We start from the raw sequence: 15,153 nt of genomic DNA, 5'->3' as shown, positions 1-15,153 counted from the left end.
TTGGTGGCAGCGAGATAAGATCCAAGCTGGTAATTAAGCTTGGAGGTTCATGCTAAGCACCCAGATTTTGGACGCTAAGGTCCAGATTTGGGAAAGAGGCTTATGATAAGATACTTACATGTACGTATGTACTTTTTAATGTATTTATTCTCACAACTTTAGACAGGAATCTGTCCTTATTTTTGTCTTTTGTAGAATACTTAACACAATGTCTATTAAAGCTCCAGGGAAGTTTTAGTGAAGAAGGAGATGAATATTTTTAATGATAATGGATGACAAAGCACATCTTTAGAGGCATTCTGTATTGCTACTGAGAGTTTAGTTTCAATATACAGTAGACCTTTGGTCTGCAATAGGCTGCTCAGTTACAGCAGAGCATTTCTAGAGAGAACTCATGATCTGTATGCCACAGAGATGACAGTTCAGAAGAATCTCACTCTCCAAACCTCTCTTTTAAAAAAAAAACAACCCAAAACTATCAGTATGTTTCATTGTTGTACTAGCTTCCTGTCTATTTACTTTTAAATTAGTCAAATCCTGTTTATGTGAAGATATTTGGTGCTGCCTAAATGATTTCTATCAGGATCCTAACATACCTCCTCACAGAAGTATGAGGAATTGAAGGTGCAGAAGGTTTAAATCTACCACAATTCCTGAAAACTGGTACCCACCTATGCAAAGAGAGCGAACAGAAATTTTATTTGCATATGGTTCAACTCATATCACTGAATTAACTACCACATATAAAAAGAAAGAATATTTTAACAAAGCTCAGCTTGTATGTATTAAAATCTGAAATTTAACTAGTAATTATAAAACACTATAACAATTTTTGATGAATCCTGTTATTTTAACTGTTTCATATCATACATTAGAAGCTATATATCTAGAGGTTTTCAACATGCTCAATCACTATAAAATCAGTTTTGATGGTTTGCTGGCACAAGATCTAACTATTTCTGTAAGACGGGAAGCGTTTTTTTTTGTTTTGTTTCTTAAATAAAGTGCATTGAGCCCTACTGTATTGACCAGGATCAGTAACGAGTCCAATCTGATGCAGTTATCAGGCACTAACTGATTTCCATCCTGAAAACTAGCCTGAATCACAGCTCCAAATAATTAGAGCCTTTAAAATTCTTTTAGGCTTAACAAAACGCTTGACTAGCACCTACGTTTTGTTTATATTATCTATGTTAGACTCTCCTTTGGTTTAATCACTTCATTGTGTAATAACTGGAGGAGTTTATCCCATCTGTACCTCCTTCTCTCTTCAATCTGCTGCTGCAGAGAAAGATATTAGATGCTGGAGAAGCAGACTATGAGGAAGAGAAAGAATGGTACAGTTTAAAGCCATTACAAAAATAGAGTGCAGAATGTTCCAAATATCAAAACACAAAAAATGTGGAATAGGCATAATCCTCTGAAATAAAAAATGCAAATATTATCACGGTATTTCTGTTCTTAAAGTATGCTTCACCATTTGATCAAATCCAAATGTGGAAAATTCACAGAAGTATTTTTTCTAGCTGATTTAAGGAAAGATACTTTTCTGGGACATGGTAGACATAGGAACCTTCGGAAATCTTAACAGTATTGCAGGGGTGGGGGAGGGAAGAGCTTGAAAAAGTTCTATATTGCTCAGTGTTTGGTTTTTTTTAGAAAGTGTCAGTAGGTGTTGGCTCTTTTCCTATCTTGATCAATGTCTGCAAAATGTCCTCACCTTGAAAAATATATGTTAAGGAAGACAGGAAGAAGAGAATTTCCAGTGACTTTTTATTGCCAAAAGGTGACACTGAAAATGTTGTGTAGCTTCTTTTAGCTGTTTATTGAGACTAGTTACTAATCTGATAGTAGGGAGGCCTGTAGCTGATAACCTGGGAGTTCTTAATAGAATACCTACAGGTAGGGTTATGGAAAGTCCAGTCATCTAAAATAGAACGGTATTGTCTAATTTGTCCTTAATAAAGACTCTCATATTACTGACTGTACCGGAGGTGTGCTGCAGGAAACTGGCCCTGCAGTAGAGAGCAGCTTCCTTAGAGCCAGCAGCTACTTAAACCTCAAATGACTGTAAGCTCACAGCAGGCCTCATATATTTCAGCATGTAACTATGTTTTCATTTCCTTAAACCACAGGACATAAGTCTGATTTCAAATAGTGTCTGGACTGAGATATTCAACACTGATAAAGATACAAAGTTTTACAACTTAAAATTTCCAAATGTTTCTTCTATGATAAGGATTACATAGCCCAGAGCTGCTGATGCTCCTTTACCCCATAGGGTTATCTTCCAAGTCTCTAGTTTATTCACTGCCCCACAATCACCAACCTACTTTGGTTTGGTTATTTATCAAGAACAACATTTTCCTTTCCAGGGGCAAGGAACAAAGCCAGCCTCCAAACCCATTTATTTCCTTACCCCACTCGTGTCTTTGCACATTTTTCCATGCTCTCTCTTTGGAATGCAATGAATTTTTAGTCCTGTTTTGTCAAGCCACCATCCTCCCTGTTTCAATGCCTCTTCAAAACTACTTTTTTCATGATATCCACAAGCACTTAAAAACAAAGTTCCAAATAAGTTCCCCCCTCTTTTTCCCCCACTGTGCCTTGTTATTGTTGTAGCTCTATTATAAAAACTTTGGAGAAGGAACAGTCTTTGTTTTTGTGTTTTGTATAATACCAAACATAATGGCCGCATTAAATATTTAAAAGGTAACATTTCTGTCTAGGTATTTCTATAGCCCTCATTACTGTGGTATCTGAGCGCCTCACAATCTTTAGTGTGTTTATCAACACTCCTGTGACATAGGGAAGTGCTACTATCCCCATTTTACAGATGGGGAACTGAGTCACAGAGAGACTAAATGATCTGCCCAGTCATACAGAAAGTCTGTAGTAGAGCTAGGTCTTCCGAGTCCTACCACTGGGGGAATCCTTCCTCTCAACATATGTCAATAACTACCATACAATAGCGTTCTAAGGAAAGGAAGGTGTGGTGGCTTCGTAAATTTTGATATTTTAATGATAACTATTATGTAAACAATGATATAAGCCTTCATAATGCGGGAAGCCCATTGCAAGGAGTAGGCTTGGCTCTCGAACTGCATGTGACATGCTTGGTATCCACTTTTAGAGCAATCAGGGTACGATGAGGGAAGAGAAGCATTGGAATTTGTCACCCTCTTCACCAGGTAACATAGGAAACTCTCCCCCCCAACACACCCCATTGCTGTAGATTTATTCTTTATTCCATAATCTCACCGGGTTTCAGATTCAGAAACTGTGCAAAATAAATGCAAAAGGAGGCAAAGGAGTTTACAGCTAGTGATCCAATAAAATCATTTAGTCCAGGGGTAGGCAACCTATGGCACATGTGCCAAAGGCAGCATGTGAGCTGATTTTCAATGGCACTCACACTGCCTGGATCCTGGCCACTAGTCCGAGGGGGCTCTGCATTTTAATTTTAAATGAAGCTTCTTAAACATTTTAAAAACCTTATTTACTTTACATACAATTATTTTTTAGTTATATATTATAGACTTATAGAAAGAGACCTTCTAAAAATGTTAAAATGTATTACTGGCACACAAAACCTTAAATTAGAGTGAATAAATGAAGACTCGGCACACCACTTCTGAAAGGTTGCTGACTCCGATTTAGTCAATAGTAGCACACATCAGTAATGGCTAATAAATGCAGCAAATACAAAAAACTAGTTTTTCTTTTAGAAAGTCAAAGAATATATAAATATTCACTAGCATATTAGAACGATAACTAAAACATACACTCCACCATGGCAAATATAATAACCCTCCTCTAAGGCTTGGCCCTCTCCCCAAATATCCAGGAGAAAAATTTTTTTTGCAGCAATGCTTCCCAGTTAAACTGATCTAGGCACTGGTGGACCAATGGGTGGGGAGAAGAGCGAATTTAAAAGCAGAAAACCCTTCATGGAAAATACCCTACCAGCAATCTTCATTTTTACATCAAGAGAGGCACTTTGCACTCTTCTACTGATCACACTGTGGCAGTACTAGAGAGGGAGAATGGAGGTCTTTCAGATTCCAGGTCATTTAGAACTTCATAGATTAAGGTCAATACCATGAAATACATCAAAAAACTTATTGGCAGCCAGTGGAGATCACTGAGCACTGGTGTAGTGTGTTCCCAAGAAAAAAGCCTTTTTAAAAAATGGGCTGCTGCATTCTGCATTAAATTTCAACTTCAGTGGTCTCAATGTCCATATTATATTAAGCATGTTACAGTAATCGCATGGTGAGAAAGCATATTATACACCTAACTTACTGCCATGATAAGAGCTTAATAAATGTTAGCATGATAAACAGGTCCTACTGTAAGTGTACATATTGCACTAATTTTCAAACAAGCAGCGTATGCTACTGTTTTATTCCCTGAAACTGTTTACTTGTAGGGAGCGAAACAGTGACATGGTATCACTTAGTACCGCTACTGCATATGATGTCCCTTAAATAAACAGGGACTGATGAAACAGGAAGATATAACTGGTGGCAATATGAATGGAAGGGTATATTATTTATACACATAAAAGATCCTGCCCAGGTTTTCATAATGAGCTCTACTTCTCAGGAGTTTTATAGATAATTAACTTTGCAAATTGCCTCAAGTTACAATTCAGCTCAGGAGTTGTACAAAAAACATATTTTTTTTGTTTCCTTTCAAATGCATTTAAGTGTGTAGATATTGATATATCCCTTTTCAGATACTTTATTACCTACCTCTGGAGCAAAAACAAACAAAAAAAAGCACATCTTAACATAGGTTGTGGGAGAGGAGGGAAGGAATTCCTCTAGAACTCCCAATTCTTAAAGTTCCCTGTGTTGCCATAATCTTCCTACTGATGGCCAGGGCTGAATGTAGCTCCTTCTAAGGTCCAAAGCAACCCCTTCAGTCAACCAGACAGCTAGTGAGAAAGGACAATACGTCCTCCTTCCTTCTCCTCACTGCACATACACTGCCACTGAAACACTAATTCTTTATTCAACTATCAACTACACACTAAAAACCCCAATACTAAAATACATGGACATATTCTTGTTATTTTAAATAAGAATTAAGGAAAAATAGGACAAATAATATTTCATTCCATTACTGTTCACGCTCACAGAAAAAAAAAGAATGGAGTATCATTAGGGAACCACAGTTTCAGACATCAAGATGTGCATTCCAGCCATTTGGACTCTAATGGTTTTACGTCTTTGAATGTACCATGGTCAGTGACCTCATAGAACGGGGATATGAAGAGACAGCTTTGTGGTGAAAAAGAAGGGTATTCAGCACCTTATTTTAAACTATTTTTTAAATGACGTCTCCCAAAGATATGCAGTGCTGGCTTCCTGTCCAAGTGCCACCTCTCTCATGCATGCACTATCCAGTGCTATAATACTCCCACAGAACCCTTCCAGAGCATGGAGTTGGTCCACAGGGAAGGTACTTTTTTTTTTTTATTCTGTTATGTTGTTTTTAATCTTTTTTATTATTTTATAGTCTAAACAGTGATGGGTTTCATCAGAACAGCACATGTTGGAGAATCACTGTGTGAAAGCAGCAATCCAGGCACTAAGAAGTAAAACGAGGTGAAGTCAAGATTAGTCATATGCACAATGCTCCTCTTACCTTCACTATTTGAGGTATTCATCAAATAATCCCCTACATGTACTTAATCTTGTTTGTTAATAAAAGCATTTGGAAATCCCTTTTAACTTAATTTTTCAGCTTAAGATATTTATCCTAACAGATTTCTTTTCTTTTTCTTTATTTGCATCAGACTGAACTCTAAAGAAGGAAAAAGCTGGTCATTTAGCTCATCAAATGGACTGAATAAATAATGTATATGTTCACATAAAGCCATTAATAAATATTCCCTTTAAATTACATATATTCTATGGAATGTATTATACCCTGAAACCTTTTCATTTTCAACACTTGCATACTGTTAATAGACAGCTGAAGACATACTCTTTATTTGCTATGATTACTGGAAATGCTTTTTTGATGTTTATAAAAATAGACGTAAGGATTTATGGAAATCTTAGCAGCAGATGATGACAGTGATAGATTGTAAAAATAAGTTAGACAATTTGCAGGCCTACCTTTTACTATAAACCTACCTGCTTTTAAGTCCTGGTTGAAGCGACAATATTTAGAGTGCTCAAGTGTAGGTAGACACTGCTCAATAGGTACCCAGACATATGTCTCTGGACACAATAAGTCAGATGGCCTATACTGACCCTATGAAGAAGAATAAAAAAAGAATAGACATATCAGTTACATAACAACATCCCTGCTACAAGACGCCAGAGTTCACTATGTGCAAGGAATGGTTTTAATCAAGTCTAAACAAAATGATCCAGAAACAACTTCACCATAAACATTAAGTGACCCTGCTAGCGCTTTCTGCACCATCTCAGAAACACAAGCTTGATTTTGGTATCCTTTAAAAAAAGTTTCTAAAATTAATATCTATATAGATATAGATAATTTTATATAATATATATTAATTTTATATATTAATATATTTTATGGTGTCTAAGATGAATACTCAAGTCTTGGTGTTGCTTCTTTGAACTCTAAATTCAGTTATCGCCTACAGTCTTGTTGAGTTGGTGCTGACAATAAAAAACTCAACACTACAAAAGCAGCTTGTTGTAAATGTTCATTCGAAATAAAAAAAGCACCCATCAATAAGGCAGCAAACTATTAGTTATGAAACTTTTTGTTGTATACCCTTTAATGAAATATTAAAATACAAAGCAAAAAATGTATATTGAATTAACAAAAATGTTCCAAGTCATTCCAAGAATATCATAAGTAGGATTAGGAAAGCCCCAGAGATAGAATTTTTGTTAAAATGATAATCTTCCCAAGATTACAAAGTGTTTCCAGAAATGAAAAGTAACAAAAATATTCCTTATCCCAGCAGTTAAAGAAAATTATCACCTCAGCAATAATTTGTCACTCTAATCAGTCAATTCATCCCGTTTAAAACAAGTTTGATCTTTGAGCTGTTACTTACTTTGAAACCTCACCTTTGACCTATTATTCTTTTTAGTCACTCCCCCCACTGAACCTCCACACACGGTTCAAGGAATGTGCTGGCACTATCAAACATGACTAGTTTTCAAACAGAAAACATGTATCATATTACAAAAACAAGGGGTATGCTATGCAATAAAGTGAAGAACAAATTCTAGAGACATAGGGTCTTATACCCACTGCTCAGGAGAGGAATGATGACAAATTACACTGAACATCGCAGAGTCAGAAGCCTGTATCTCAAATAGTTTCAGCCATTTCTTCAAACAGTTCATTTTGTGTAATAAAAAAGGCAATCCGTTGATGCTCATCTTCTACTGCCAAAAAAACGGCAGAGACTTCTCTTGAAAAAAGTTGACGCTAAAGAGCTAATAGAACAGAGGTTCTCAAACTGGGGGTCGGGGCCCCTCAGGGAGTCCCGAGGTTATTACATGGAGGGTTGTGAGCCGTCAGCTTTCACCCCAAACCCTGCTTTGCCTCCAGCATTTCTAACGGTGTTAAATACATTTAAAAGTGTTTTTAATTTATAGGGGGGGAGATTGCAGTCAGAGGCTTGCTATGTTCAAGGGGTCACCAGTACCAAAGTCTGAAAAGATCTGTGATAGAAGATCTGAAAAAGGACTTAAGTTGTTATTGCAGCTACACTTCAATGCCAACAACGTCCTTGAAACCATCTCATTCACAGAATCAAATTAATCCAAATCTTTATGCAGCGGCACCTTTGATCGTGAAGAATTAGAAGAAATAGATTTTCTGAATTTTTTTGAAAAAAGTATAAATCCTCTCTCCTGCTACTAAACTCTTGACAATATTTAGATGATCTCGTTTTATTACTTTCAATTAATTGCTTCCTATCAATTACTTCAACTTTAGGCATGCTGAGATAGAAATTCATACACTGATGTCATACAATTAAAATACTAACCACCCATTTATAGTGCTAATCAGCAGCTTTCATACTTTTTACAGTTAGAATGAGAAACCACCACCTAAGTAATTGCAATATTAAGACTGATCACTGAAAAAATAAGATGAACTAATCAGCTTTACATAGAAGCACATCAAATGTCCAGGGTACATTTCTGAAGTTTCTAGCAACCCAAACCCTTCTAACGGTTCCCAGCTCCATTCACTCCATCCTTCCACTTCAAATGATAGTTTATTCTGCTCACTAGCAATGCCTCTCTTTCCAATCATCAATGACTCCAACTGGTAGGGTTTTGTTTAAGACTTCTGTATAATCAATACCTTTTGTTGGATTAAACTAATTACTTTGCATTTACAGACAACCAGGAAGTTTTCATTTCGAGTAGCCTACTGTATACAGTGTTTGCTTAAACACAATAAAACAAATACTTTTAAAAACCTCACTATATGACCTTGATTTTCTCATTTGAAAATCATTCAGGATCAGTTTGTAATTATTGCTGTTTTACTAAAAGCTAATTTTTACATTAAGTTAAAACAATATTCCTCAACTCCAAGTACAAGCTTAAATCTCATGGCTTTAGAACAGTCTCGTCTTAGCCAAAGACTAGAAATTGCTTTATTAAATAAACCACTTTTAAATGTTATGCTTTCTAAACAGAGCTGGTTGAATGAAACGTCAGTGTAACACTTCAGCACAATTTAAGTCACCATTACCCCAACGAAACTATTTGGGGATTTGGAAACCAGTTTGTCTTTTCAGCTAGGTTGAGTGAAAAACGGTTTGTATTACAAGTGTAATTATTTATGGATTCAAGCACCTTTTTTCAAATGGTCAAGAGTAGAAAAATACGTACCTAAACAATGGGGTAAGGCAATTTAACTCTTGCTCAGTCTCTTGGATACTGTACTTTCATCTACATAAGCAAGGAGAGCTTGGTCACTCATCTGAACTCAATTTTCTCTAAAATGCATTTACACTGGGTTTGAAAATATGTTGAGTTTAAGGTTCTCTCTGAGATTTGAAAATTAAATAAATGTGCAGCCCTCTGAAAAATTACATGGATTATTTGTGTGATTCTGTTTGTGTTTTGAGGTGAAGTTGTAGGCATAAAATTAATGAGAGTAAAAGTATTAACTGGCAGATTTTAAACCAAAGGAAAAGATGATGGGCCTCTTGAGTGGTGCACAACACAACAGCAGAGAGCAAACTTTTCAAAACTTTATAACACAAAATGTTAAAGAAATGGCTCTCTCAAGCACTGTTTGTAGCAAGCACAAAAGCAGAAGTCCAAGATGTTTTTAAAAATGGATAGTGATATGTAACACACCACATTCAAGAAACAAAGTGGGGCCTGAAATTAAAATGAATTATATCCCTTGCAAATCCACAAAGCTTCATTACACATGGAACATTTTGGTCATAAGATAAGCATTAAAATGCAATCTAATTTAGGGCTATCACAGCTCTGAAACAGTTTAGAGTCCCCTCAACGACACCCTCCTCCCCTCCCAGGAACTCATACTTTCAGTGATATATTCCCAAACCCAATTCTTTTCATATTAAGTAGAGTAGAAATTTAAGAAAATTTCAAAGTTGACTTGAGTATTTAGATTCACATCTCTCATTAAAACTCTAATTTTTAAAATGGGAGTTGTGTGGCTAAATTCATATTGGCTTTCTATTTATACTGTGCCGTTAAAACTCACTGCAGTATAAAAAAAGCTATATGCATGAGTCATACTAATAGATGTAACATATCTACATTCCCACGTACCATGGTGGAAATTTACCACATATACAAAGGTTTTTTTCAATATAAACTCATAGTAAATCTTACATCCGTCAGTGAATATATATGATCAGAGAGGAGGAAAAGATATTGCAGTCCTTGGAATCATTCTGTTGTCACCTGAAAGTTTTCATCACTATCTTTGAAAGAAAAGGACCTTAATTACAAATACTGAAGACAAAAGATGTGTGCATATAGAAAGGAGTGAAATCATCCCAACTCCCTTCTACGGTGTCTGACATTTATAAATTAATTACAATATTCATCTTTTTTAGATTTAGACTTATTCTCGATACAGATGTACAGTTTACACTACACTGTTATCTACCATAGCTAGAAAAAAATGCCCTCTAATATTAGAAAGGGGGATGGAGCATATGCTGTTCAGCTGGTGATTTGGTGATTTATGAGATATTGGAGCTTATGCCTGTCCTTGTCCCAAGACTAAACATTGGCTGCCCTGAACCTCTAGCTATTAAAATTTTGTGGGGAAATTCCACATGGGGAAAATGTCCAGGAATTTGCAAAAACCAGTTTTTTGAGGAGACAAAATGTCAGTGCATTTTGGGTTGGGATTACCCTCCATAAGAAGTTGTTCTAATTCCTATTGTACAAAAGACGAACAGCACTTCAATAACTCTTATCTAAAATCCTATACATTCCAAGTTCCAAAAATAAAATTAGTGTCTTCATAAAAACCACTGCACACATCTTGTCAATTGATTTGTTTAAAAAAAAAAAAAGATACTGAAAACAATCATCACTGAAAGATTTCTCTGAGACTGATGTTTCTTTCTAGAGGGCTAATTTACTGCCATGTAAACACAGAGCAATTTCCTTTACCAAAATAGACATGCTTTATTTTTATTTTCACTAGTGGGCTTTTGTCCTTATTATATTTAATATAAAAAGAGAAAAAAATCTTTAATATGCATCTTTAAGCATTTTTGGATATTAATTGGAAACTTCTGGAGACAACCTTGGCAGACTTACAATAAAACTTAAATTAACAATTCACACCATGCCATTTTTTGTTTTACAATTTCAAATTAAAATCATCAGATGCTTCTCTGAACTTTTGTCCCAGAGCAAGGGCAAAGGTTTTAATGAGACTTCAGTCTGGAGATTACTTTTTAAATATTTTGAAAAATCTGAGGGATTTGATGAGCATTTGAGATGAAAATAGTCAGCAGAGTTTGTTTTCACAGTCTAAGTCAAATTTTAAATGTAAAAGCACAAAAGAAAGATAACAGTCTCAGAACCAAAAAGGATTAAATACCAGTAGCATTGAACAAACAAGAAAGAAAGGTTAAACACACATTTAATTCTTTTATCAGGTAAAGTTTACATCTGTATTTTATTTTTCCACAATAAATCCATTGCTCTTTTATTAAAAGTGAATTAAGGCAGCCTTCATCTCAGTTTCCAGCCAGCTGCTTAAAAAGAAGCTCTAACACTACATAAACAAAACAACCCAAATTATCAACAGCAATCCATTAGGGCTAGGCAGCACATCATGAGAAAGAGTAAGTCAGCCTTAAAGGTTTAATAAATTCAGGCTTTTCATTGAAAGACAATACCAATGGAATTCCATCAGCAAAAAACTACAGCAGACCCTTGCTCCCTGATTTCATTACATAAACAGAGATAGACTTTATTGGCCCCCAAGAGAGCGCTTTGCAAGTAACTCTAGCTACTCTGTTTTCACAAACTGTGTTTGGTTTGTGCTACACTGAGCCAGTGAGGTGAGCCAGAACTACCAGAGACAAAGAGCTAAACATCTGAATCCATTTGTACTTCTAACATTCAGAAATCACTCCTATGTATTCCATGTGTCAATAGGTGAGCCTAAAAGACTTAAAAATGCAGAACTCCCTCGCCCAATATATTGCTCAAATATTTTTTTAAAATATCAAGTAATTTTAATATACAATCAAACTTCAATTCTAAGTAGAGCTGGTTGGAAATGTTCCAATATAATATTTTTCTGTCAGAAAATGTTTCTTTGTCGACAGCTAAATTTTTCAAGAAATATACCACTTATGATGAAAATTGGTTTTGAAACTAAATTTGAAAAAAGCATTTTTGAACTTTTTGGAACGGAACATTTAGGGTTTATTTGAGTTTATTTTTATGTAATATAAAATGTAAAGTATAAATTTGAAAAACAAAGAAGTTTCGTTTGATTAGCCCAAACCCACAATTTTTTCCCCTCCCAGTATTTCAGTTCACTGGAAATATTTAATTTTTTTATGTCCTTGTTCTGGAACAGAAGAAATTTCAAAATCATGAAATTCTACCTATCCCACACAGTTCTAATGGTAAAGAAGCTTTTTTAGTTTTATACACATTTCTGTACACACATACAACCACACATTTGTTAGTTTACCTCCTCTGGAGTAAATTATAGAATAAAAAGGAGTTAATCTGCAAACAAACAATTTGTAGAGCTCATAGCATACTCTGGATGCAAATAATAATAAGTCTTAAATTATTTTAGCCACATCTTGTTTTCTAAAACACACCGTGAATGAGTAAGTTTTAAGTAATCTTCAAAATATATTATTAACCACGTGCTCAAGATTTTCCAGGACATGGCGACAATATTCTTGAAAGTTTAACTGCACTTCTGCTATTCAGACACACTCCTAAGGCATTAGAGACAGTTGGCTGCACCTCTTGCTTTTTTTTTTATGGACAAGGGATGTTACTTGCAATACCCACATCTCTTTTTTGTGCTCAAGAAGTTTAAAATCAAAATTCAAGGAGAAACCTCTTTCCACCCAGCATTAGGTTTTCTCTCCTTTGTGTACATTTTATTAACTGTGATATCATTGGCGTCTAGTCTTTGCAATGAAAGATTTAGCAGCCACCGAAGATAAAATAAAGAGTGATGTAGCTATTGCTGTTCTTGTACATAGAAAGGATATTCAATAAATGCTTTTCCTCACTTTTTTTATTTCCTCAAGTTATAAAACATACACATCCTTTAAAGTTGCACTTCAAACACATATAGAATGATGGTGCACCAATTACTTCTATGTGGCCTAGTAACGCTTCTATAGATATTGCTAATGATCTATAAACACTTTACATTTGATACTTTAAATTATTCTGATACCAACTTCTGTTTATTCTTTAGTCAAGCAATTTTTTCTATTAGTTACCCTATTTTATTTACATATCTAGAGTTTCCACGATCTTTAGTATTGACTAACCAAATTTTCACCAACTTTCTTTCACTTTCTACTGTCAGTCATTAATATATTAATAAACATTAGACTATAACTTAACTTGACTTTCATCCTTTCTAAAGAACAACTAGTAATGACAGCTGTTTCTTATCACATACAAGTTTTTAATATGTATCAGGAGTTTGATCCTTACCCGGTTGTGTATAATTTGCTTGGTTTTCAAAAAGTTTGTGATAAGGTTCCTCAAGACATTTAAGGTAAACAACATACACCAGGTTACACATATCTTATCTGTTCAAAATTTTTAAATTAACTCAAAGTGTAGAGATTAAATTTCAGTTCTAGAAATGAAAACAGGCTCAGTTCTCAACATTAATTCCTTAGCACAATGTGTGCACACACACATAGCTATTGACCAAAACTCATCGGAAATTGTCTATTGTTAAACTTACATAATAAGAAACCTCAACCAAACTTCCCCATCATCCTGGTTTATTTTTAGCTTTTTTTTCCTGCAGAGTCACTCTCTCTCTGAATTCCTTGTGAGTGTCTGCCCCATCCGCTGCCTCCCCTTCAAGACCAGGGCCAGATTTAGAGGTGTGGGGCACACCAAGTTTGGAAAGCTGTTTTTGTTGGTAGTAACAAAAGGGAAAATAAAATGTTTCAAGTAAAATGTTTAAAGTATTCAGTATGTGGATTCATTTTTCACTAAATTCCTGCAATGTTCTGGACCTTTCTAGAATCTTGTGGACCCTTCCAGACTTTCTGAGAACTACATTTTCCTTGAACCTCTTAGAATGTTGTCACCCATCCCTCATGATTAGGTAAGGGACAGCGTGTCGCCAGTCAGGAACTCAGTATAGGAAGCGAAAACCTCAACTGCACTCTACTTTGCAGAAAGGGGAAAATATCTGAAATAGAACAACACAGGCTGGGCTTTAGGCAGTAGCAATCATCCCAGTGCAGAAGAAATTGAGGAGCGAAGTGTAAATGATGGAAGTCCTATTATGAAAATATAAGGAATGGAAATGTGAGGAAAGTGATGGAGAATCGTCCAGTTTTCCTGGCGGCATAAAAGGAGAGTGATGATAAAGAAGAATGTGGCTCACATAAAAAGGAGAGTAATGACAAAAAAAAAATCTAGTTTACATGAAAAAGAGAAATGATAAAGAAGAATCAGCCTTGCACGATGACAGAAACAGCAGTGAGAAAAACTGCATACCACAAATCAGTACATCAGATCCTGCTTTATGGCATAAAACTTAGCTTGAGGCTCTGAAGCAACACAGAATCATAAAGTCACAGAATCATAGAAGATTAGGTTGGAAGAGACCTCAGGAGGTTGTCTAGTCCAACCTCCTGCTCAAAGCAGGACCAACCCCAACTAAATCCCAGTCAAGACTTTGTTTGTCAAGCCGGGCCTTAAAAAAACACCTCTAAGGATGCAGATTCCACCACCTCCCTAGGTAACCCATTCCAGTGCTTCACCACCCTCCTTGTGAAATAGTTTTTCCTAATATACAACCTAGACCTCCCCCACTGCAACTTGAAACCTTAGCTCCTTGTTCTGTCATCTGCCACCACTGAGAACAGCCTAGCTCCATCGTCTTTGGAAACCCTCGTTCAGGTAGGTCAGATAGCAGTTGAAGGCAGTTATCAAATCCCCCCTCACTCTTCTCTTCTGCAGACTAAATAAGCCCAGGTCCTTCAGCCTCTCCTCATAAGTCATATGTCCCAGTCCCCTAATCATTTCCATTGCCCTCCGCTGGACTCTCTCCAATTTCTCCACATCCTTTCCGTAGTGGAGGCCCCCAAACTGGACACAATACTCCAGATGTGGCCTCACCAGTGTTGAATCGAGGGGAATAATCACTTCCCTCGATCTGCTGACAATGCTCCTACTAATACAGCCCAAAAGATGGTTACTCACCGTTGTAACTGTTGTTCTTCGAGATGTGTTGCTCATATCCATTCCAACTGGGTGTGTGCGCGCCGCGTGCACGCTCGTCGGAAGATTTTCACCCTAGTAACACCCAGCGGGTTGGCTGGGCGCCCTCTGGCATGGCGCCGCTATGGCACCGAATATATACCCCTGCCAACCCGTCCGCTCCTCAGTTCCTTCTTGCCGGCTACTTCGACAGTGGGGAAGGAGGGCGGGTGTGGAA

General features: G+C 36.2%; 1 protein-coding gene across 5 annotated transcripts in view; it reads right to left on the bottom strand.

Moving 5' to 3' along the window:
- ATE1 (arginyltransferase 1) overlaps nucleotides 1-15,153 on the bottom strand; it is a 186,414-nt gene that overhangs the window by 30,791 nt on the left and 140,470 nt on the right. For all 5 annotated transcript variants that reach the window (XM_075072503.1, XM_032776705.2, XM_032776700.2 and 2 more), the window contains one exon: nucleotides 6,150-6,270. In XM_075072503.1, the coding sequence (XP_074928604.1) occupies nucleotides 6,150-6,270 (121 nt within the window). The remainder of the gene's footprint in view (nucleotides 1-6,149; nucleotides 6,271-15,153) is intronic.

The sequence above is a fragment of the Chelonoidis abingdonii genome, chromosome 15, assembly GCF_003597395.2.
Source record: "Chelonoidis abingdonii isolate Lonesome George chromosome 15, CheloAbing_2.0, whole genome shotgun sequence".
NCBI lineage: Eukaryota > Metazoa > Chordata > Testudines > Testudinidae > Chelonoidis > Chelonoidis abingdonii.
Note: the sequence above shows the minus strand (reverse complement) of the source record. Positions and strands in the feature narration are given on the sequence as shown.